General features: G+C 36.0%; 1 protein-coding gene across 1 annotated transcript in view; it reads left to right on the top strand.

The window, feature by feature from the left end:
- The window catches only part of agps (alkylglycerone phosphate synthase), a 204820-nt gene that overhangs the window by 102459 nt on the left and 75084 nt on the right, over positions 1 to 27277 (top strand). The window contains exons 9-11 of the mRNA XM_028806233.2: positions 6536 to 6661; positions 8643 to 8751; positions 26363 to 26490. Coding sequence (XP_028662066.2) covers positions 6536 to 6661; positions 8643 to 8751; positions 26363 to 26490 — 363 coding nt within the window. The remainder of the gene's footprint in view (positions 1 to 6535; positions 6662 to 8642; positions 8752 to 26362; positions 26491 to 27277) is intronic.

Below are 27277 nucleotides of genomic sequence, written 5' to 3'. Positions count from 1 at the left end.
GCTGGAGGTGGCAGAGTTAAAGATGCTAAGATTGGCATTGGGTGTGATGAGGATGGACAGGATTAGACATGAGTACAATAGAGGGTCAGCTCAAGTTGGACGGTTGGAAGACAAAGTCAGAGAGGTGAGATTGCGTTGGTTTGGACATGTGCAGAGGGGAGATGCTGGGTATATTGGGAGAAGGATGCTAAGGATAGAGCTGCCAGGCAAGAGAAAAACAGGAAGGCTTAAGAGAAGGTTTATGGATGTGGTGAGAGAGGACATACAGGTGATGAGTGTGATAGAGCAAGATGACAAGGACAGAAAGATATGGAAGAAGATGATCCGCTGTGGCAACCCCTAACAGGAGCAGCCGAAAGAAGAAGAAGGCAGTCTGCATGTTGTGACTCTATCTTAGTTGGTCTTCAGCCTAAAAAAAAAAAACCACATGTAACCAGATCTCCATCAATTGAAAACATATTTTGAATGGCATAATTTTAGCTATATTTATATATTTATTTTCTGATAGAGCACAGTGGTTCATCTGGTCTGAAAATCTAATTAAAGTACTAAATGTGTAAATGTAATAAGGTTAGCTAATGGTAGTCTCTGATTATGTTACAGTTTAAACCCAACTTTTCTAATCCAGTTTCATAAAATGCCATTGTTACTACATGTGGATAGAATATATTCATTGCATGTGAATATATTTTAGTTCAATGAATAATATTAATTTTTCCTTACACCTGGTGTAACCATATTATCATTTAACAGAAATCAATGTTGAAGTGTGTGTGTGTGTAAAAGTCGAAAACACCTGCTCATCAAAGGGTTTTACTTTATTCTTAACGATGATTCTAGAAAACAGGAAATTTTAAGAAATCAAACTGTGAAATAATTAATGTAGAATTATGGATTGACCAAAAAGTGTTCATCAAAAATACCTTATTTTAGCTTCTTCAAAGTAGTCGCCCATTGTTTTGGTGACAGCTTTGTACACTTTTGGCATTCTCTCAAACAACCTTGTGAGGTCACCACCTAGAAGGAGTTCTTACATATGCTGAGCATTTTGTGGCTGTAGTTTCTTCTCTCCCTGGTCCAATCCTTTCAAAACATCTTCACTGGGTTTATGTCAGGTGATAGTGGCAGTAAGGTCATCTGTTGTAGTACTTTATCACTTGCATACTGTGCCAAGTAGCTCTTACACAGCTTGGAGGTATGGTTTAGGTCATTGTCCTGTAGAAAAACAAATGATGGCCAAACTAAGTGCTGTCCAAATGAGATGTCACTGCAGAATGCTGTGGTAACCATGCTGTTTAATTTTCTTCAGCTCCATAGGAATTGCCAACTGTGTCACCGAAGTTCACAAAGCTATGACAGTTGAAGCCAAAACTGTCAAATTTGAACTTGGAAGACCAAATAACAGATTTACACTGGTCTGGCATCTAATGTTGTGCTTGTTGGCTCAAGTAATTCTCCCCCTTGTATGTCTCTTTGAGTAGTGGTGTCTTTGCGTCATTTCTATCATGAAAGCCAGATTCATGCAGTTTTCTCTCTCTAGCACTTTGAAGTTCCTGAAGATTTAAAACGGGTGCAATATGAGGCTTAGTTAACTGGTGATTTATGAGGCACATAACTCTATTGAAGTTATCCTCTGCACCAGAGGTATCTGTTGGTTTGCTTTTCCTGGCAGTCCTCGTGAGAGCTGGTTTCATCATAGAGGTTAATATTTTTTGTGGTTCTATTTGAGGAGACTTTCAAAGGTCTTGAAATTTCACAGATTGACTGACCTTCATTTCTTAAAGTAATGGATGAAATGTTGTTTCTCTTTGCCAAAGTAAGCTGTTCTTGTCATATTATGAACTACTGCAACCATAAATAATGGCCTTCTACCATATAGGTCTATTAATGCCCATGCTACCTTGTCAACACACAACTAATTGACTCAAATGCAATGATGAGGAAAGAAATTCTACAATTTAACTTTTAAAGGTGCATATTTAGTAATTGGGATGATATAATGTTTTTCGCTCATCTTTTTCCAACACTAAATTTCACTGCAGTTCCAAATGAGAACTACATGACCAGGGAGGATTGGCAAAACAGGTTTAATTGTAAAATGTCAGATCTTGAAGAAAACAAAAAACCTACACAAATGCTCCAAGTAACTATTTATTTAAGAAATTCACTGTATTTGTAAGAGTGATGACCCAATAAACCTATTTATCTTTGAAACGAATTTCAAGTGTTTAAGCATAAGGCTTTAGATCAAAATGTCTGTAAGACTGTGAAACACATATACTCAGTCAGGTGAGTTTAGACTTTTAATGGGTACTCTAAAATGCATTTGCTAGTGTGAATGGCATAACTGTTGCAGAAGAATACCCATAAACTTGTGACTTTGCATTGCAGTTATAGTTTAGAGAAAGTGAATGTGTTTTTTGTTATTGTATTGTTTTGCACTGTGAATGTTAACAGATATTCAACTAAAACCTAATACTGTATGAAAGGGAACACATTCAATTTTGATATAAGAGCACTATACAAAAATAAAATTAATTGGATTGATTTACATTAATTACATACTATGACTAATGGGACGATCAGGAAACCAATCCATATTACTAACCGAGAATGCTAAACCGGATGGACGCAGGGACATCTGGCCATGGGCCGTAGCCGCAAAAAGACGTACTGCGCAGGCGCCCCAAGAAATGAGGCGCCGCAAGAGGCGGCCAAGACCACAGAAAAAAGGAGTCAAACGCAGGCGACGCACACATCCGGCCATGGGCCGTAGCCGCAAAAAGACGTACTACGCAGGCGCCCCAAGAAATGAGGCGCCGCGAGAAGCGGCCAAGACCACAGAAAAAAGGAGTCAAACGCAGGTGACGCACACAGCGCTGCACGAGCAAAACCACGCCCCCCCCCCCCCCCCCCACACACACACAAGCAACGGACGGGACACACACAAAGAGGACGATTCAACAAGCCCCTGGCACACAAAAAAAAAAGAGCACGCAAAACACCCCCCCCACACACACAAGCAACAGACGGGACACACACAAAGAGGAGGATTTAATCCCATTGCACACGAAACGGGACGCACACAAAGAGGAGGATTCAACAAGCCATAAGCACACAAAAAAAAAGAAGCCAAGAGCACCACACAAAGCCCATTAGACACGAAACGGGACAGACTACGGACATAGCACACGAAACGTACACAAAAACGACGATTCAGACCCACGACCACAGTAACATAAATAACAAATGACACACAACGCCCCATTTCTAAATGAACCGTCCGTATTAAACATACGTCATCTCAACACGTTCACAATATGCAGCATAGGTAGATCTCATTACAATGAGGCACTATTAACCGTTCAACCGCAGAAAAGGCTCCATATTAACAGTGAGTGCGATCCTCCTTATTACTTATCCATATTTCTCACGCTCAAGAACAAACAAGTCATGAATTCACGATCACAGGTACAAAACGATACCGCTCGGATAACGGGACCAAACACAATTCACACTATGCAGCATAGGTGTATCTCATTACAATAAGGCACTATTAACCGTTCACCCGCAGAAAAGGCTCCATATTAACAGTGAGTGCAATACTCCTTATTACTTATCCATATTTCTAGAAGAAAAAATGTCTCGGCTCCAAAAACGCAAAGCTCAACTAAAGCTTTTATGAACTGCATTAGATCCTACAATAGTTCATTTGCTTTTGCATCTACCGGAGTAAATATCAGGCCACCAAAAGGCAATGGCCCATACTGCTTTCGCATATGTGCACAAATACTGCATCGCATTGGAACAGTGCACCCTGAAACAAATCAACAACGCAAATATGCACAAATCTACATCCTAGATCCACATGACGCAATCTATCAATCATAGTGCTGCATCGCAACAGGCACGGATTCAAAACGAAACACCTCCCGTCTCAGACATACGTTAATGGCAAGGAAGGCTACAACGGGCTTCTCACACAGCACAGGCAAATCGATTACAGCTCCAAAACAACACGTCCCAAATACTACACATGCAACAACGCGCCTCTCAAACGGCACAAGCAAAACATACACCAGGAAAATTCATTCGGATTAATGAATGTCATTTGCAATCATTGTCATTCAGTTCACTTTCCTGAAGAAACAACTGGCAATACAAGTAATAAATTTACACGTTGTTGTCAAAAGGGTCAAATTAGACTGCCTCCTTTACATTCATATCCTGAATATCTACAGAAGCTTCTAACTAACGATGTACCTGAAAGTGAAATCTTTAACAACTGCATTAGATCCTACAAATCGGTATCCACTATGAACATTAACGGTGGCACTGCACGTGACATCCGTCTTGCAAAAATGTTAATTATTGATGAATGTACAATGGCATCCAGTCACTTACTCAACACCATTCATAAACTTCTACAAACGTTTATGAATAATAATATTCGCTTTGGAGGAAAGGTACTTTTATTAGGAGGAGATTTTAGACAGTGCTTAGCTATTCTTCCACATGCCATGCACTCAGCTATTGTTCAGTGCACCTTAAAATACACAGACAATTGGCATTGCTTTCAAAAGATACAGTTAGTAAAAAAGATACGATGTCCAGAACCAGATCATAACAATTGCTTATTACAACTGGGAGATGGTACACTCACCAATACAGATGGACTTCACCCACATATTATTACAATTCCTCAAGCCTTTATCTGCGACGACTTAGTTACAGACAGATTTGGAACAGCAATCTCATTAGACCAAATGCCCCTTTTAACACAACGCACTATATTATGTCCAAAAAATATTAATGTGGAAAACATAAATACCCAAGTCATTCCATTACTTCCTGGAGAGACACAGCTCTTTCTAAGCTCTGACAAACTTGACTCTGATCACAACAATAACCATCTTCATTGACATTACAAGTTCTGACCTGGAATTACCTTTTACACTTAAACGGCGTGTACAAAGAAATTTTCAAAAAAACCTTTACACTGTGCCACACACTTTATTGTTTGCTTTCTATGTGCATCATCTACACCTTCACACTATTCTATATCTCATTCATACATCACGCTCTTTGTCATTCCCAACACCAGGGGTTGGCGAGCGAAGCGAGCAGGGGGCGGAGCCCCCTAGTACTCAAGATACTGGTGCAGTTTTTAAAAAGATGGCATTGCAGTTACTTTCATTGAAAGGTAAACTTAGTTTATTCAATATATGCCCACGTAGTAATGAAACGGGACAGTGAGGAAGGCCCTGCCCATCTCCCCACTCCTGACATCACGCTTCTTCCTCCCCTCGTCCCGCAGCCTCTGTCTCAGATTAGCGTGAATACATCGTGCCTGCAAGAAAACTGTGATTCTTTGCGCGATGAGAGAAGTTGCAAAATCAACTGGAATATTCAAGCAAATTATAGAAAACAAACCCAATCTAAATCTGTTAAGTTGTTCTCTCATTCGCTAGCTAAATGGAGGTAAGGAATGCCCTGAGGCTGACGCGTGAGTGAGGAGAGCCCCACCCCCCCCTCCCCTCAGCCCGCTGCGTGTCTTTCGTATTCGCAAAAATAAATTTGTACCGCAAGTGAACAATGATATATAAAGCAAATTATAGAAAACAAACCCAATCTAAACCTGTTAAGTAGTTCTGTTGTGAAAAGCGGACAGACAGGCAGACATTGGATTTTATATATATATAGAGAGAGAATTTAATATTTTTGCCTAGAAGGTTGGGAAGTTTCCTCAAAAGTTCTATCAGGGAGAATATTAAAATTTACCTCTGTGAAGAATGTTGGAGTGCCAATCCTATGGTTTGGCGGGGTCCCCAGAACTTCCTGCTGAGCTGTTTGACCTGAAAAGAAAATGCAATAGATGCTGACACATCCTTTATTTTCAACATTCCTTTTTTAATAGCTCTCATGGTATGTAAAAAATGTTTTGGAAAATGAGACGAAGCTCACAGTGACAATTTTTATTGCAATAGCAACTATTGTAATTGAATTTGACTTAGTGAAGCTCATATAAATAAAACATTTATATACATATACAACAAGACAAAAGTGATAATCATTCCCCAAAATCTCAGTAAATATCCAGCTTAACAAAAACTTAGATTCATGAATCACTTCCCAATTGTCCCATTTGGATTTATTAGCTGGTAATGCCTGTTGTTGATTAGTTGCATGTAGTGCTGTGAAGGAATTTTGGTCTACACCTTCTTAGAGAAGTGCTTAAACTCAATGAGACATTCTAAGTTTTGGAGAATGTACTGTTCATTTTAATGTGGTTTAAGTCTTGACTTTACCCAGTCCATTTCTCTTTGACCAATCTAGTGTACTGTAAATTTAATTGTGTTTTGGATCTTTGTCTTGCTTCATGACCCACTTGCAATCACGCTTTAATGGATAAATTTCCTGACTTTGAATAATGAAAACTGTGAACTATGTCAAAAACACTATTTTATAGACACGGTATACTATTGCTCTTAATCTTTTCCCAGTTTACTACTTACTTCTCTTTTTTTCCCCACAGCTTAATGTGAGTGGATATTGCACTGGCCATGAACCAGACTCAATGGAATTCAGCACACTCGGTGGCTGGGTAGCTACAAGAGCATCTGGTATGAAGAAGAACATCTATGGTAACATTGAGGATCTGGTTAGTATGCTTTTTCTCACTGAAAAGTCAACATTCTACAAAATCCGTAGTCCAGTTCAGGGCTGTGGGAAAGCAGGCCATATTCCAGATGCCTACCATGCAAGGTAGGAGCCAGCCATGGATGGGGAGTTAGTCCACCCACACTCACACTGGACCAGTTTTTAAATGTCAGATTACCTATCCTGGACATCTTTTGGATTTTATAGTAAAACTGTACTATTCCATGATATACAGCTAGATAATCACATTTAAAAAGAATGTTGAGTTGTTGCCAGTTGTCCAAGAAATTACTTAACTGTTTGCATAACCTTGTTGTAAATAGCACTTTTAAACTCAGTCTCAAAACTGAACTTAAAATAACTTGTCAGGTGCTGTTTTTGACTATTCCATATTCTCAACTTCAAAAGAGTGTTCCTGCATAGTGGAAATCACATTCAATATTCTGTGTTTTAAGTCATGTCATTTGATAAATGGAGAAGACCAGTTGTACATTAAGTTCCGTCTTCCCTTGTCTTCCCTCTGTTTTTTTTTTTTTCTTTCTGGATAATCAAGGTTTCTCAGTGAGTCAAATGAGGTAAATATTAGGTAGACTGTTACATGTAAGTTGGCCCTAAACGAGTCTGGTTGTGCCTAGTGAAGGCCGGGTATTTTGTCTGGGTTTGGCTCATACCTTGTACAGTGCTGCTAAAACCATGCAATGAAATTAGTAGATTGGAATGAATGAATGGATGAGTAGTTGACATAGTAATAAATGTAACCCAAATAACATATAAATACCAAATTAGGGTAAGTCATTGTTTACCACAATTATAAATAAGCATTTCCTGTAATCTTTTTCATATTTATTGCAGTAGTAGACTACAGGTGGTATATTAATTCAGAAATAAAAATTTTACATAGTAAAACACAGTGACATAAGGGTACAGTGTTTGTCTAAGACAAATCTATAAAATACCATCAAAAATACTTTTCTTTATTTAGATGCTCTCTGAATTTTTATTGTGTAAATACATTGTAGTTTTATCAGTTTGTAGTGTGTTATTCAGTTTATCTTGTGCTGTAATTTCAATTTATGCAAAGTTTGGCAAATGCTATTTACATTAAAGATAAAATGATAAGTTTAAATGCTTTCTAGTCAAATGAATGGGGATGGTATCCCTAAACAGACATGTATTTGGATTATAGCTTCAAGTAATCAATCTTTGTTTAAGTGAATTTCATAATGAATGCATCACAGGCTGTTTTTTCCATTTGGAACCTCATTTGTCCAGAGGAACTAACTGGTGCCCAGTCTTGAATATTATAATACATATGTGCCAGTTTACTTCATTAAATAGATAAAGTACAGGTGTTGGAACTAGCAGCATCATTTTAATTCACATTAAATGTTGTAATAGAACCGATTTGCTTGAGTATAGTTCAGTCACATTTAACTACCACTGCAGCCTGCTGAATGTTTTCATAGTAACTCTTTAAATGGTAAAAGCTTTTTTTGAAAGTGATTAAGCTCAAATAAGTTTCTTCGCCACCGGGAGGCAGTGGTTTGTACAGAAGGAGTGAAATGTATTCCAAAATTATATGCCTATTGTGTTTTCTATTTCACGTAGTCAAACTTAAGGCAGTGAAAAGTCAGAAAAGAAAATAAATGTCAAAGTGGTTTTAAAGACACCTGTGGTATTACAAATTTTACAAGTGTATTTAAAATATAAACACCACAGTTTTATTCCTTTATATCTACAATATAAAGAAAAGGCTCAGCCTGCAGTTTATTGAGTAGATATTGTCTTCACTAATGAGGTTCTGCAGAGCTTTTACCAGTAGCTGACGAGGTGTTTTTTTTTATATGTATTGGATTTCTAAGTAATCCTTTATTCTCAGGTTTAAAGACTGTGGTTGAGAATATGGGATGTTACAATCTAAAGCCAGCCTTTTAAAGTGCCATACATGAAAGGGTAATCAATTTAAATGTCTTGCTGTTAAGGTTGTTCATATACGAATGGTGACGCCCAGAGGTGTAATAGAGAAGAGCTGTCAAGGCCCTCGTATGTCAACAGGCCCAGATGTGCATCATTTTATCATGGGATCAGAAGGTATGCTTTCCTTACTTCTTGATTGTTGTTCTTTTGTTTTTTTTTCCTACTTATTACAAAAAAGAATTATGTAAGGCATTCTATTTTATAAAATTTTTATTTGGTCAATGTTACTTATTTAGGATTAAAAAACATGCATTTAATTTTCACTTAGGTGACACTACATTAACCAAATTCAACACATTTGTGAGCTGTAGAAATAGAATTAATAAAGATTTATTAGCAATACCCACTGAGCACAAATCATATACTTGCCTAATTGCTGTGCAATAGATGAAAGTTGTATAACTGTTAAGGCTAGAAGCCATTACCATTAGAGTAACATAAGAAACCAGATTTCAAAAATAGGCTAGAGAGTAAAAGTCCAGATAAGAGGATAATGTTAAATATAAAATTATGTCATCAGTTCTTTCCCTTATGACTGTTAATCCTTCTAATTTATATTAATGATATTGATTCTGATTTGGGTAGTGAATATGTTAAATATGCAGATGACTCCAGAGGTAAAGGGAGAGCAAATTCTGAGGAGGCATAAAAGAAATTCAAAAATACCTGGACATTTTTCAAAACGGAGTGCTTAGGCTACATGAAGCCAAAAGGAGCATTAATTATAAATACAAGATGGGTGTCATTGTCCTGTTCTTAAGAGGTTTTATGTTGATTTGTATTCCTATTGTAGAGGTAGTGCACAGAAGCAATTAAAATACTAATAAAAATGTTATGCTAAGTTGTGAAAACTGTTGAATACAAACACATGCACATTATTCTTTGACTTTGTCAAAGAAAGGCATTGCAGCTCTTGGAATGGCGTAGAGAAGAACAACAAAGTGCACACCTAAGCTAAAGATTGTATACTGCTCTAACAAGCTAAGGGAAAGTGAATATCCTTAGTATTGAATAAACATTTCTATATAGACACAAATTGTAGGTCTTCAAGGCATTTTACCTAGAAAGGTATTAATAAAATTGATTCAGCACAGTCCTTTCAGATAAATAGTGAATCACGTATTTGGACACTGACATAAATTAGGTGATTGTGCATTCAGGGTGGAATCCAAGAAACACTTCTTCACACAGAGGATCTTGGGAAACTGGGAAAAATTACTGAGCAATGTAGATGAAGAGGAGTCCTTGAAAACATTTAGCTCTTAGGTAACCAGGCAAGCATGATGAACTGAATGTCCTCTGATCACTTGTCAGACTTTTTATGCTAACTTCTTGCACTGATTGTGTCCTGTTAGAGACAACCGATTGGTTACTTATAAAGCTCTTTGTCAGATTGTAGCTTGACATTCAAAAGTCATATACTTTTTTCTTAGGCTAGAGTTTTTCCCGTATGTTTACTAACTAGCACACCTTTTTTATCTGTAAGTTTTATCCCCAGCAGAGAGTAAACTTGCAGATTTTATCTTTGTTTACACTGTCTTGTTTAGCATTATTTTTTTAAGAATAGGGTGCGGTATTATTAAATCATGGCATATGCTCTTTCAGTTTTAATTTTTATTTGTCATGTAATTGCATGTAATTTGTTATTATTTGCAAAATAAACAATGCTTGTGTAGTTTTCTATATAAGGTTTGAAATATTGTTATTGTACGCTACATAATCATGGTTCTTATTATACAATTGCCAGCATACACAGGGATAAATCAAATATCATTTATTATCTGGAAGATTTCATGAATAGCAGAAATTATTAAATTTGAAAGTTAGTTGAAAGTAGAACTGACTATGATCTTCACAATTTCAAAAAATGAGCAAAATGCAATATAGAATGAGTCAGAAGTAGAAACGTTTAATTGAAAGTGTCTTATTTCCTCCATTTCTGTATCTCCTAATAAAAAATGTAACGTGCCAAGTATGCATCATTTTGCTTGATATTTGCAGTGGGTATATTGTTGTTTCATCATTACTATCTCGTATAAGAAGTAAAGGGAAAGTATTGTAATCGTCCAAAGATTCGATGTTGAGATTTTGATGAATCTCGATGTTTTAGTGTTGTTTCATCATTACTTTCTCGTATAAGAAGTAAAGGAAAAGTATTGTAATCGTCCAAAGATTCAATGTCAAGATTTTGACGAATCTCGACGTTTTAGACCTCCCAGAGTCCAAAAACACCATTTTTGGAATTATGTTTGTGTGTCTGTCTGTGCGAGTGTGTATGTGTGTGTGTAAACACGATAACTTGAGTACGCTTTCACTTTGGTCGACCAAATTTTGCATACAAGTATTAGGTACAAAATCTAGATTTCTATCAACTTTTGGGCTATTTCCGCTAACTGGGAGTGGTACTTTTATTCATGCAGCTGCAGAGTCTGATTTATTTAACTTTATGTTTATAATAATTGTTCAATATATTATTAATTTGATATGTTGTTGATGGCTCTTAAATGTACATAATATAAAATATAATCATTGTCTTGCAGTTTACTCCTCAAATATCCATCCCAATATTTGAGTATATGAGAAAGTCTAGGTGAGACCACTCCCAATTTTTTCTTTTTTTTTTTTCTTCTATTTTTCTCAGTGCAAAAAGACAATCCCACACCTGTCCCCATCTGAAAGTTCCAGGGTTTATTCCCAGTCTTGAAATTATTATATTTATGAGATATTATCTTGTATATGCAAGACACTACTGTACAGATTCAGAAAGTATCCAGAGCCTTTCACTTTTTTAATATTTCGCTATGTTGCAGACTTGTGCAAAAATGGTTTATGTTAATTTTATCCCTCTTATAGTAACACTCTTTATTCCAGAATGACAAAGCAAAAATGGGATTTTTAGAACCCCCCCCAAATTCATTAAAAATAAAAAGCAAATCTTATATTGACACAAGTATTCATACACTTTGCCGTGACACCTGAAATTTGGCTGAGCTGTAACCAGTTCTATTGAGATGTTTGTACACCTTGTTTGTAGTCCACCTAGTTCAGTTTGATTAATTGGACAAGATTAAGGAATGGGTTGGTCACCTGTGTTAACCCTGCTCATAGGCCTGTGGTCAATTGCTATACAAACTGGAGTATTCATAATATTGTAATCCTGCAAAATTGCTGGTACTGTGTTCATAATTTTCAAAGTTAAAGCTTACCTGTATATACCTAAATATTTTTATACTCCTATGCAGTCTATAAAAACCTACTGTGTATTTACAGATTTTAGTGTTTCCTTGCAACTGGAATAGTCAGAAAACTTTATTCTAATTAAAGTTTTGTTTAACCTGGTATTGTTTCGATCAAGACTCAGCTGCTGGTTGTAAACCGTTGTCCATGCTTTATAACTTGTGTAGAACTTGTTTAATTTCCGGGCCAGCAGATTTCTTTACACTTTTAGTACTTTCACAATCTCTTTCTTCAACTAAATGATTTTGAACGCTGGTTTGAAGCTTGCTTATAGTTCTGTTTTTTATTATACAATGGTAATTATAGTTAATACTGTTCATTAATGTATTGCAAGCATTTTGGACTTATTTTGAATCTCAGCATGTACACTGTCTTTGTAAAGTTTATACTTTCTTGCTGTGTATTTTCAGGTTGTCTCTTTTTCTCTTATATTTTTTTCCCACATCCCATAGATGTGCAGATTAGGTTGACTGGCAGATCCAAATTGCACTTTTTGGAATGCATGAATGAGTGCATGTAATTGACAGTGTGTCCTGCAGTGGACTGCCCCAACTGCAATTCTCCCAAGAGGAACTTTGGCTTTGAATTTGAATGATGGAGTTCAGAAAATGGGCAAATAGATGGGAGATTACAATCTTACTACTTTCATTTCTGTCCATTATGTATGTTTTTATTTTTGTGGAGACTCACAAATTTGAACAGAGAGAGTGAGTAACACTTCCTTCTGGAGACCAATAAAGATATTCTGTTGACCTTAACAAAGTTTGATTAGCCTCCTGGATGTAAAGAAATTGCTATTTGCCTTATTTGCCAGATAGTAAACAAATCATTAGACACTCTCCTCCCTGTTACCCCAGTAATGTCAGCAGTATTTGTATTTCATCCATGGACTGAAATATTTGTGGTCATTGAAGACCCTTGGAGAATTAAAGGCCATTCTGATATGGTCCTTGTTTGGACTTCTTTGATTGCAGGTCCTCTCATTCACCACACTGACATTTAAAAATCACATATACAAGATTTGAAAGATTTTACTGATTTTGCTGCTAAAGAGCAGGGAAAGCTAAAGCATCAGTACTTGAATGCTTAATAAGAAATTTATTGGCAGTGGCATCTAATGAAATGATTTTTTTTTTGTTGTAGCATTGCTCCACAAAAGAAATTCTATTTCTCATTGGTTTAGTGCATATCTATTTTGAAAAATAATTTTAGGCGTGTTATTTTCTGAAACAGGCAAAAACTAATGTTATACTTACACATTTATTTGTATTTGTTTCCTTTGTACAGCACATTAACTGTTAATTCTGCACAGTACCCAACTTAAGGTGCAGCATATACAGCAAAGAACTGAGATGCACAGTAGACAACAAGAGTTTATAGCTGCAGTGTATTTTCCAATCTGCAACTTCTGAAGTATTATATTAATAGCTGATCCAGCTTTTTCTTTGTTTTTTGCTATTTACTGTAATTCTTTCACAAAGTTGCCATACATGTACAGTACCTCCTTTTTCCCTTCATTTGAATTTGAAGTTGTGATAAGAACGGGCATATATGATATGGCAAAAGATTATGCTTTAAATTTGCATAATGTTTAAACTCATACACACCATAATGTATTAAATATAACTTTAGGACAAGTAAATTCAAACAGGAGAATGCTTATTTAGAATTTATCAAACATTCTAGCATGCATAGTTGATCTGACATTTGCAGGCTTTGCTGTAGTACACTCCTCAACTGTACATCTAAGACTTTTGCGCATTGCCCAATGCACATTTTAAACTTTGAATATGTAGTAGGATAAGTATTTATGAAATGCAAACTAAATCAATGCATCTCAAATTTAATTAATTATTAAAATAAATGGTTTGTTGTAGTTTACTACGTTAAAAGCTGTACTTGAAGTTGCCTAAAGGACCTTGTCCTTTGATATAAAGTAGATAATTACTTCAGTTAATGTTGTTCTGTCTGCATTCATCTTTTGCATATGAAGTGGCATTAGCAAATGCTTTTGTTAAAAGTTTGAGAAATCACCTCGATTCTTGTGTGCTTGTCTGTGTCTCACCTTGTTTTTGTTTTGTTTATTTTTTTTAACATGGTTTTTGTTTTTTAAGTGATAAAATGAGACCTTGTGTTATATTTAGTTACTGTACAGCAGAAGTTTTTCAATAGTTTACATTTTATACTTTAGTTTGTTCAGTATCTTATGTGCTAAAGCACTCCATCTATGTACCAGCTCATCTTCATTTGTATAGGAACTAGGGTTCAGCATAATCACTAATGTCATGACTGGCACACTTTTGTTTTGGGTGAAGAGTGAGGGCAGGACAAGCTGGATGTATGTTAGTTGATATTATACCTGTGACTGATGTGTAAAAACTAAACTTGGTGTAAAGCCACATACATTCTCATGGTAACTCAGTCCATTGCATACCAAGTTTTCAGCTCAGTTTTGCAAACTGGTGGCACCCGGCATCAAAGCAGTGCTACTGTTCCTGTGTGGTTTCCCTTTCTTTTTTAGATGCACATCCCTGACGTGGCTTTATCAAATACACTGAAATTAACCGCATATCGTTTATTAGTTTAAGGCATCTGATTGTAATCAACCTGTAACAATATAATGGTCCACGGAATGGCCAAACTATTCCAAATACCATTGCTACTTTAGTGTTGTTACTCTCAGTGCACCACACAAGAGTACTTTAACTTACTGCATCTGATTGCAGAATTGCTTCTCTATAGCAGCTGATTGGAAAGTGGATTATTGGGATACAGCACCTAGCACATGCTGCCTCAGCTATACACACTGTCAATTTGAACCGCTTCCATACGGCAAATGCTTCAGAACCTTTCCTGCAGGGACCTTGTGGTTCAGAAACAGTTTCACCCTAAGAGTTGTAATTCAGTCACTCCATCATGTGCTTCTGGTAGAAGTGTTTGTACTTATAAGTACAATTACCTCACTGTAAACTTGCACTACAGTTGTGATATTGCAAAACCTGAGCCACTTTATGAACCATTTGCAATATCTGGACTATATAGATATGTATATTGTACTTATGCTTTCATATTGTATATTTTTCATTGTTTTTTATCATATTATTATTGTTACTGTTATTTTATCATTTTATAGGAAATAAGTTTATGGAGGATTTGAATATTGAATCTCATTGTACCATACAATAACAAGAATTCAATTCAATAGAAGAAAGCTTGTATTTACATATGATGACAACTGGCTTCTAAGTTGATTTACAGGTGCTGGTCATAAAATTAGAATATCATGACAAAGTTGATTTATTTCAGTAATTCCATTCAAAAAGTGAAACTTGTATATTAGATTCATTCATTACACACAGACTGATGTATTTCAAATGTTTATTTCTTTTAATGTTGATGATTATAACTGACAACTAATGAAAGTCCCAAATTTAGTATCTCGGAAAATTAGAATATTGTGAAAAGGTTCAATATTGAAGACACCTGGTGCCACACTCTAATCAGCTAATTAACTCAAAACACCTGCAAAAGCCTTTAAATGGTCTCTCAGTCGAGTTCTGTAGGGTACACAATCATGGGGAAGACTGCTGACTTGACAGTTGTCCAAAAGACAACCATTGACACCTTGCACAAGGAGGGCAAGACACAAAAGGTCATTGCTAAAGAGGCTGGCTGTTCACAGAGCTCTGTGTCCAAGCACATTAATAGAGAGGCGAAGGGAAGGACAAGATGTGGTAGAAAAAATTGTATAAGCAATAGGGATAACTGCACCCTGGAGAGGATTGTGAAACAAAACCCATTCAAAAATGTGGGGGAGATTCACAAAGAGTGGACTGCTGCTGGAGTCAGTGCTTCAAGAACCACCACGCACAGACGTATGCAAGACATGGGTTTCAACTGTCGCATTCCTTGTGTCAAGCCACTCTTGAACAAGAGACAGCGTCAGAAGCGTCTCGCCTTTGGACTGCTGCTGAGTGGTCCAAAGTTATGTTTTCTGATGAAAGTAAATTTTGCATTTCCTTTGGAAATCAAGGTCCCAGAGTCTGGAGGAAGAGAGGAGAGGCACAGAATCCACGTTGCGTGAGGTCCAGTGTAAAGTTTCCACAGTCAGTGATGGTTTGGGGTGCCATATCATCTGTTTGTGTTGGTCCATTGTGTTTTCTGAGGTCCAAGGTCAATGCAGCCGTCTACCAGGAAGTTTTAGACTACTTCATGCTTCCTGCCGCTGACGAACTTTATGGAGATGAAGATTTCATTTTCCAACAGGACCTGGCACCTGCACACAGTGCCAAAGCTACCAGTACCTGGTTTAAGGACCATGGTATCCCTGTTCTTGACTGGCCAGCAAACTCGCCTGACCTTAACCCCATAGAAAATCTATGGGGTATTGTGAAGAGGAAGATGCAATACGCCAGACCCAACAATTCAGAAGAGCTGAAGGCCACTATCAGAGCAACATGGGCTGTCATAACACCTGAGCAGTGCCACAGACTGATCGACTCCATGCCACGCCGCATTGCTGCAGTAATCCAGGCCAAAGGAGCCCCAACTAAATATTGAGTGCTGTACATGCTCACACTTTTCATGTTCATACTTTCAGTTGGCCAACATTTCTAAAAATTCTTTTTTTGCATTGGTCTTAATTGATATTCTAATTTTCCGAGATACTGATTTTGGGACTTTCATTAGTTGTCAGTTATAATCATAAACGTTAAAAGAAATAAACATTTGAAGTACATCAGTCTGTGTGTAATGAATGAATCTAATATACAAGTTTCACTTTTTGAATGGAATTACTGAAATAAATCAACTTTGTCATGATATTCTAATTTTATGACCAGCACCTGTAGATTTCCAAGCGCTATCTTCTTGGAGCTCATGATATCATTTTTAAGATGAAATGCAGTAATGTATGTATATTACATTATATAGATACATTTTTCACTTTATTTAAATAATGTATACTGTTAATAATTAAACGTGTGGGCATGGTGGCACAGCAGTTGTGATGAGCTTGACACCTTATTCAGGGATTGTTCATGCCTCGCGCTGTATGCTTGCCGGGGCTGGTGTGACCCTGGATGGATAGTTTGATTGAATAATTAAAGTTGGACTATGAAGATATTTCCTAGTTCCTTAAAAGTTTTGAAGTATCAGTGTTCTAAGCTTTCAGATAGCTTGATATTTATTTCAGAGCTTATGTGGTGATTGGTTACTTGGAGAAAGAAAAGAAGGACTGGAACTGGGGGTTAGTACGTTTGAAAGAGACACTACTGCTGCAATAAATTATTTCATTGAGGGTCGTGCACAGCGCAGCAAGCATCTTGCAGGAGGCAGATACAATCTCTGGACAGGGCGTCAGGTCATCGTTACCTGGGCCACTGTGGCCCCATGTTTAACACATGATTTAATTCCTATCATCATGAAAATGATATTGAGTATACATCTTTGTATTTAAATTGTTCAGAGAGCTGTAATATCATGAATGTAGTGTATTCTCTGGCCTGTCAGCTTAAGAGAAAGCCCGTTTAAGAAGCACTTAGGGATTCACACACATAGAGTACATAGAAGAACGCATAGAATACAAAGCATTTAACATGCAACTTTAGTTACAATCGGATTTGAAAAACTAGTAAATGAAACGACTTTAAGATGAAGTTTATGATGTTCTACTTTAATGACAAAATGAACTACATGATTAAAATGAAAATTTCGAGATTAAAGTTGGCATTTTGACTTTTGTTTTACAATGTGTCCCTATTCTTTTTTTCTTTTTTCTGTACCCTAATACACTTCCATATGACAATTGGATGGTGGGCTATGACTCGCCTTTTCACGGCGACTTTGATATCTGAAAAATTCTTATTTATTTTGGGCTCTATGCGACTTCCTGAACTTGTACTTTTGAGTTTCTCCGCCAGTCTATGCCACTCAATCAACTTCCTTCAACTTCCTTTTGTTGTTTATACCATTACTTAAACCAACAAATAGTACATATTTCCTTGCCTCCACTTGGTATTTGTTGAAATTATTCTTTTTTCCCCAGTGCTTTTGCCATTGTCTTTTCACAGAATGCTGAACTTAAGAGGCTATTTATATTGATTTGCATATTCAAAGAGGTGTAATTCTACATTTCATACTGACCGGGATTTATGGAGCGGAAGAATGTGTAAGTTGGCGTATGCACAGATTTATGCATCTGGATTTTTTTGTACGCACTTACAATTAAATATTTAAAAAAAAGTAACCTTTAAATTATTATAAAAATGGAGCTGCATTTTTAAATGCTGTTTTAACTTTAATGACACTAACATTTCCTTCAGTAGAATTAAATTCAGTTTGGTCTATTTTTTTTGTGTCATGCTCTTTACTGAGTGCAAGCTAGCAAATCACCGTATTATTGAACAACTCAAGTTTAAGAAACTAATCAGATTTAAAAAAAATATAATTTATAAGCACAGAATTTAATAAATATGTAGATTGTTGCTTTAATATCACAGCTGTATCTTCTTCCTGTTTTGTACTATAAGATGGTATGAATATTACTGCAAGCACATGGCTGATCTAGTGAAGCAGGGCACAAAAGCACAACCAGAATTTAATCCAGTTCCCCCTGTTATGCTTTTCCTTTATGAACTACTCACAAGCAATAATTTACAAAGGTTGTGAAATTCTTGTGGTTAAATTTGAACAATTCAGCAATTTTCCATTTTTCCTGTAATCATGCTTTTCATGCTACAAAAGCCTAGATTGATGATTTGTAAATTGGTTGATCACAAAAAAGCAATATTTCTGGACTCAGCTTTTCTTTGCTTTATGGTAATTTAGTTATGGTGTACCTTTACACAAGATATTATGTCACCTTTTTTTTTGTAGCAAATTTCCTCTAGTGCAAACAAAGAGCAGCAACTCAAGGCATGTTTTACTAGAGAGCCAGCAGAGAGTAGAATATTAGCCTTTACGATAAAGAAACTGGAGTAATAAACTGAGAAAAAGGAATTGGAGAAGTGGTCCTGTACAGTTAGACAAATGGCAAAAAAAACCTACTTAAATGAATTCAGACCTGTGTATTTTGTCCTTTAATTAAAACAGACACCATTTGTCAGAGTTTTGACTGCAAGCTTGTGTTAAATACATCAGCTTACTTTTACAATTGGATAAAGAAAAGATGTTGAAGAATTTGAAATTACGGCTTAGTAAACAATAGATTTGTTAGCTTAACAGCAAAGTGTGTCTGTTTTACTTGTAAACTTGTTAGCCTTGTGTCAACTTGATAAATATCTTATGAATATATGATACATTTTCAGCTTATTTAAAGATTTGTACTGTGTTTATTATTTGTTTGTGTGTGTGTCATGCAGTATAAGTTTTGGTAAGAAACAAGTACTGCATCATTAAAATGGTAATCTTTTTATAATTATTGGTAATCTATTTATAATTACACCTCAAGTATCATGAATGTCTAGCCTGTACATTGAACAGACAAAAATACCTGTGCAACTGTAGTAGATGTATTTTTAACAGCAAAAAAAGCTTTATTGCAATTAAAGATTAAAAATGATTCAAACCTATAAGTGCATATATATTTACATTTAAGCAGTGTTTATTTGCAAATTATTCAATTGTATAATATATATATATATATATATATATATATATATATATATATATATATATATATATATAATATATATATATATATATATATATATATATATATATATATATGGCTGGGAATTGATTAAAAATAATAATAATTAATCGTGGTAATCATGATTAATTGCATCTAACATTAAAACATAATTATAAAATTGATGCATAAATAATGAAGTAAACACACACTTAATTACAAAATTAATGTAGAATCAACGCAGAGGCATTGAAAAACATTAATGACATATTTTAAACTTAAACAGTGACCTTATACCTTAACTTTTAACAAAATACTACTTGAACAAGTACAAAATGAATTTAAATATCTTCATCTTTCTAAAAGACAAATTCAAAAGAAGGCAATAAGAAAACAAGGTCAATGTATTAAATCTCAAATTGGCATAGCATATGAGACATAGACGTGTCAAAATAAAAAACGATCAAAATGACTGTTGAGCTTGAATGCACTGCTTAAAACTGATTTAATTGAAAGAATAAGCATCTCTTAAATGGATATTCATTAAACCTTTTGTTAAAACTCCATAAATACTATTCTCACTTATTTATCACCATCAACGACTTGATTAATGTACTTCACACAACTGGTTTTCATCTGGAGCACCATGTATATAACAGTGTAGAGACCCTGAGTCCAGATCTAAGAGAGATACGCTCCTCAGGTGGTCAAAAACTGTCCGAGGAGGATGGCACTATCTGGAGAAGCCAACCTAAAAGCAGCTCTGTGATTGCTGTTTCGAAGACACAGCACTTAGAGAGCACTTTAGTAGCCATGAGCAGTGTCAGGGGCTCATTTGCCTGGGTGTGTGTTCAAGAATGACTCTCGCAGAGCTAAGGGCCAGTGGGCATATGAGTTGCCTCTGATCCTGGGTCAGTTGAGTGAGCAAAAGGGTGAAGCAGCTGGGGAAATGTGTCCAAAGTGTCGCTAAGTGCTGTGTCAGTGAATGGCAATCTTCGAGTTGCATTTTTGGCCGCCAATTGTCCTTCTCCTTTGGACAGTTTAGCACGTCTGAGATTTAACATTTTTTGGTTGGTAGGATTATAGTGTGCCTTGGGATTTTTTGGGTTGCAAAAGGTGGGCCACCATAGAAAATAGGTGGGTAAACACTGCCTTACCTCCACCTTTGTTCTTGGCTCACTAAAAAAAAGATTTTTACATTCACAATTTATCTCTATTGCACTAGAATTGCTGTAAACTTCCCTCCCTACTCCCTTTTCTCCCACTACCCTGCATCTACAGTATGTCAATATGTATAAATCTAGAAAATGAACACCAGTGCTAAGTGTTGAAGTTTGGCATATCGTTGTGAACAGCATAATATGAAAAGTTAAACCTTTATATTAAAATTTTACTTAAATAAATTTTTAAAGGTAGTATATAAATAAGATAATGGATGTGTATGAAACTCTTTAGGTACAGAACTGTTCCGTAATATTAAAAAAATAAATAAATAAATAAAAAAAAAGCATGAAAATGCAGCCCTGCCTGAATGTGACAATATATTTTAACACATTAAACAGGCCGCATTAATCACAAAAATTAATGTGCTTTCTCAGGCCTAATATACCATGTTTCCCCAAAATTAAGCCCTAACGTGATTTTCAGGCTGCTCTGTAATATAATCCCTACCCCATAAATAAGCCCTAGTCAAGATTGTCAGCTGAAAAGTAAGGCGTCTAAGGCCAGGTTTATACTTGATGCGTGTGCCCAAAACATCCAGTAAATTCCGAGGACACCTTGCCACAATATCTCTGAAAAGGATGTTTAATGATTACATCCATCAATTCGGGGATGCGCCCATTTCAGCAAGCATCGGCACAACACAGAAACAAAATCCCTGGACGGGGCATCAGTTTATCGCAAGGTGAACACAAGCACACACATACACTGGCGTCATTGTAGCTTCACCAAATCCCCAAACCTTCATGTCTTTGGATGGGAGGAAAACTGAGCACACTGTGGAAACCCACCAGGAAAACATGCAAACTACAGGCAGGGATCACAAGGGACGTGACTCCCTGCGAGACAGCAGCGCTGCCACCGTGCCACCACATATGTGTAACTTTTAACAGTATTCATTATTTAAACAAAGTTAACGATTTATCTGTAAAATGTAACATACATATTTTAATGCATTTCATCATGAAAGTGATATCAAGTATAAATCTAAGAATTCTAAATGTGCAGAGAGCTGGAATATTATAAATTTAATGTGTTCTGTGTGGCAATGCTGCTTGCTGCTGCTGTCATGTCAGGAGGAAGCCACAGAAGCACATAGAGATTTAACAACTGGGTCGGTTTTAAGATGATGTTTACGATAGTCTGCTTTAATGATAAAGTAAACTATGAGGTTAAAGCCGAAATTTCCACTTTAATCACAAAATAGATATTTTCATTATGTCCTTATTTTTTTTTCTCTGTGGCTCAAATACGCCGCCATACATTCTGATGGTATTGTGAAGGTACAAAAAAAAAAAAAAAAAAAAAACATGGCACAGAAGACGGTATGTGAGACTTTTAAGATGTATCGTGTCATTACTTTGGGAAATATGTGATGCTTGAATATCAAAGCAACATGAGTACATTTGTATGTCGGCATTTTGCGTCACCACATCAAATTATTCATCAAACATCGAAGCGCGCACATCGATCCTGGAGGATACTAAAAGCGGCTGGAGTAGCAAGAAATTCAGGCTGGAATTCAGGGTTTGAATGTAGAGAGTTATGACGATATTCCAGAAGAAGATGACATGACTGTATTTGGATAAATGTATATTGTTGTACATGAATAAATATAAGATATCCCCTGAAAATAAGCCGTAGTGCATCGTTTGGAGCAAAAATTAATATTAGACCCGGTCTTATTTTTGGAGAAACACGATATATATATATATACACACACATACAGTGCATCCGGAAAGTATTCACAGCGCATCACTTTTTCCACATTTTATTATGTTACAGCCTTATTCCAAAATGGATTAAATTCATTTTTTTCCTCAGAATTCTACACACAACACCCCATAATGACAACGTGAAAAAAGTTTACTTGAGATTTTTGCAAATTTATTAAAAATAAAAAAACTGAGAAAGCACATGTACATAAGTATTCACAGCCTTTGCCGTGAAGCTCGAAATTGAGCTCAGGTGCATCCTGTTTCCCCTGATCATCCTTGTGATGTTTCTGCAGCTTCATTGGAGTCCACCTGTGGTAAATTCAGTTGACTGGACATGATTTGGAAAGGCACACACCTGTCTATATAAGGTCCCACAGTTGAGAGTTCACGTCAGAGCACAAACCAAGTATGAAGTCAAAGGAATTGTCTGTAGACCTCTGAGACAGGATTGTCTCGAGGCACAAATCTGGGGAAGGTTACAGAAAAATTTCTGCTGCTTTGAAGGTCCCAATGAGCACAGTGGCCTCCATCATCTGTAAGTGGAAGAAGTTCGAAACCACCAGGACTCTTCCTAGAGCTGGCCAGCCATCTAAACTGAGCGATCAGGGGAGAAGGGCCTTAGTCTGGGAGGTGACCAAGAACCCGATGGTCACTCTGTCAGAGCTCCAGAGGTCCTCTGTGGAGAGAGGAGAACCTTCCAGAAGGACAACCATCTCTGCAGCAATCCACCAATCAGGCCTGCATAGTAGAGTGGCCAGACGGAAGCCACTCCTTAGTAAAAGGCACATGGCAGCCCGCCTGGAGTTTGCCAAAAGGCACCTGAAGGACTCTCAGACCATGAGAAAGAAAATTCTCTGGTCTGATGAGACAAAGATTAAACTCTTTGGTGTGAATGCCAGGCGTCACGTTTGGAGGAAACCAGGCACCGCTCATCACCAGGCCAATATCATCCCTACAGTGAAGCATGGTGGTGGCAGCATCATGCTGTGGGGATGTTTTTCAGCAGCAGGGACTGGGAGACTAGTCAGGATAAAGGGAAAGATGACTGCAGCAATGTACAGAGACATCCTGGATGAAAACCTGCTCCAGAGCACTCTTGACCTCAGACTGGGGCGACGGTTCATCTTTCAGCAGGACAACGACCCTAAGCACACAGCCAAGATATCAAAGGAGTGGCTTCAGGACAACTCTGTGAATGTCCTTGAGTGACCCAGCCAGAGCCCAGACATGAATCCAATTGAACATCTCTGGAGAGATCTTAAAATGGCTGTGCACCGACACTTCCCATCCAACCTGATGGAGCTTGAGAGGTGCTGCAAAGAGGAATGGGCGAAACTGGCCAAGGATAGGTGTGCCAAGCATGTGGCATCATATTCAAAAAGACTTGAGGCTGTAATTGCTGCCAAAGGTTCATCGACAAAGTATTGAGCAAAGGCTGTGAATACTTATGGACATGGGATTTCTCAGTTTTTTTATTTTTAATAAATTTGCAAAAACCTCAAGTAAACTTTTTTCATGTAGTCATTATGGGGTGTTGTGTGTAGAATTCTGAGGAAAAAAATGAATTTAATCCATTTTGGAATAAGGCTGTATCATAATAAAATGTGGAAAAAGTGATGCGCTGTGAATACTTTCCGGATGCACTGTATGTGGATTTATTAGAAAATTACATTATATTATATTATTTATATATATATATATATATATATATAAATAATATAATATAATGTAATTTTCTAATAAATCCCATTTTCTAATTTTAGCTTGACTCCTCCTCGTATATACAGGGTGAGTCAAAATTATGTTAACACTAATGGAACTGCTATGTATATACTTATATACAAATTTTGTGGTTCATATGTTGAACATGATGGCAAACAGGTTGAGACATTCCCGTAAATCATCTTGCACATATGTAGTATGTTTTGTGAATACATTGTTTCCGCCACTCAAATGTTAACATAATTTTGACTCACTCTGCATATACTGTGCATGTGTGTGTGTGTGTGTATATATATATATATATATATATATATATATATATATACACATACATGCAGTATATATTTTACAGTATATATTTTACCACAAGAAAATCTTTGTCTTCTTAAGGGTGACACAATTATGTTTCATTCACATTGGCTGTCTCCTGGCAACATCTCCCAGAATTCCCTAAATAACACAGTGCTTCTGACGTCATAGAAACAATGTTATAAAGATGAACTTGGGCATTTAGGATGTTTGTGAATTTGCTGATAAATACCTTGTCCTTTCTTCATTACATAATGGAGCATGTGTCGACCCAAAGCTTCTAATGCAAAATTCAATGTAAAAATCTAAATCCTTGGATCCAAAACCCAGCAAAATGGTTTATAGAACATTCTGTTTCATAAAGAAAAGTCCACATAAAAATTGATAGTTGACAAATCACAATAAGTGACTTACAGAAACGTACTTTCGCATGTTTGAGAAAAACTTAACTCCACAAAAGGATAATTAAAGAGCACAAGAAGTTGAATTCTCAAAAGCTCACAATAATCACGGAGGTAAACCAATTTTGCATTATAGGATGCATCAAAAATCTGTCCACAGAGATGTTAGAGATGAGTCAATGACTACTGTAACTACCATATTTTTCAAGTTATCTCTTGTCAAATAGTATAAAAAAATTAACATTCCTGTTTTCATACGTGCGTTTTTTGTAAAGGGTAATTGTTGATCCATCCAATATCAAATGTGCTTAAAAGGTGAGGGGGACCATAGCTGGTCCCAGGCTGTAGCCAAACCTAAAGTGTGTTGTAACAGAATTCCTGTATATGAAAATGATGATTTAGGATACAGACACAGTCATAATAGTGGTTCAGTGTGTTTTTGTTGTCAACATCCACATTTTTTCCAAGTACTATATTTTCCTTGAAAACTTGAAGGCTGGACTCATTGACAAGTGTAAATTTACCTGGCATAACTAGTGTGGCTCCGCCATCTGATAGAAATTGATATTTGCTCCTCATGATAATGTGATGAACAAAACAATGTCAGAGAGTGAATCGATGATTTTGGGAATGATTTATTTGATTTTATTAATTCACAAAACTCTTGTTACTTGGCCTTTACTTTGTGTAACTTTGTAGCTGCTGTGCCATGAATAGAATAATCAGAATTACTGACTATATTAAGAAGTCATATTAAAACTGGTCCTTACCCAGCTACTTACCAGCTATCAGATGGCATCAGTCTCTGTCATCTAATAATAATAGTGAAAATATGTTTTTATTTGTATAGTGCTTAAAGTGTTTTGAAACAATGGAAGCATGTAAGAGCTCAATAAATTACACTACATAGAAGTTTGTATAAAAACATAAAAAACAAGGAAAAAGTCAATTCTTGTAACACAAAATTCTGGGTTATCACAAGAAAAATAAGTAAATAGGAATAAAATAGAAAATTCTAGAAGAAAATGATCAAATACTATAGATAAGCTAGATGTGCTGATCACGTGTAAAATATGGCTAACAGAGTAGGTAAGAAAATTATGCTAAACAGTAAAGCAGTCATGAATTTACATTTACATTAAATCAGTCATGAATCTGCTTTTAATAATGAGAATGCACATATTAAAATCACCATGAATTTTAACTATCAGGTGGATTATTTATAGAATAATTATCCATGGATAATTTTCTAGTGGAACTTCTGACTGGGTTACTTAACAAGCTTGCCTTCCATGCATATATTAAAAATACATGTTTCTGTTATTATCGTGTTCTAGTTAATACTATGTTTTCATAAAATATAGTGCTAGAGCACCTTAAACTTCAATTATACTTACAGACTTGTATCAGCACAGTAGATCTTTTTTATGCCATTACTTCTGAATGCTGTTTACTTACGTAGTCCAACATTTCACTGTTTTATTCAGGAACCCTTGGGGTAGTTACAGAGGTGACGATAAAGATCCGACCTGTCCCTGAATATCAGAAATATGGTTCAGTTGTCTTTCCAAATTTTGAACAGGGGGTGGCCTGTTTAAGAGAAGTTGCCAAGCAGGTATGATTCATTTGCCATTTCTTTCCTGTTAATTGCAGTGTAACATGAAACTTTAAAAATGAAAGTGTGATTATAATTTCACAAAGATCTCCATGTGTTTTTACGCAGTTGAACCATCTTGGTAATCATCATGTCTGCTTTGGTTATAGTAATTTAATATAAATATCAATAAATAAGCTATTTCAAGTAATCAGCTATATAATGATATTTGTAGCACATTTGTTTAATTTTCAATGAATCCAGCATTGACTTCATTTTTACTTTTCTAAAAGTAATTTTAAATGCAAAATGTCCTGTTTTGTATGTATTGATTATTAATTTTTCATTTTTAATGAGTTAATGGCTATACTTTATAATCATTACTGACAAGTATTTTATGTATGAATTAATTATAAATTATAGTTTAAATAAACAAAAATGTTTTTTTTGTATTGTGTCTTTTTATAATCATTAATGTATAGGTTCATCAGTAGTATGCACTTTATATTTGTTTACTTATTTCTGTAGTTTGACAACACTCAGGGTCAAACTTCAGGTCTGGTGCAGACTAAACCAGTAACTTCAGGAGTTATAATCTTGAGTTATCAAGCCTCACTGCTTATGGGCTTGAAACAAAATAACCGGGCTGTTCTACTGTTATGCTAAACTAGAAGTACGGCCAAGACTTTGGAGCAGCTGAAGAGGGGAATGGAAAGGATCCTTAATATTATTATTTATATTAAGACTGCAATATGTAAAATGTAAAAATGTTACGTTTTTTTTTTTTTTTTTGGTAACTTAATTTGGA

This window comes from Erpetoichthys calabaricus, chromosome 8, assembly GCF_900747795.2.
Source record: "Erpetoichthys calabaricus chromosome 8, fErpCal1.3, whole genome shotgun sequence".
NCBI lineage: Eukaryota > Metazoa > Chordata > Cladistia > Polypteriformes > Polypteridae > Erpetoichthys > Erpetoichthys calabaricus.
The sequence above is the reverse complement of the archived record's forward strand: the minus strand, read 5'-3'. Positions and strand labels throughout refer to the sequence as shown.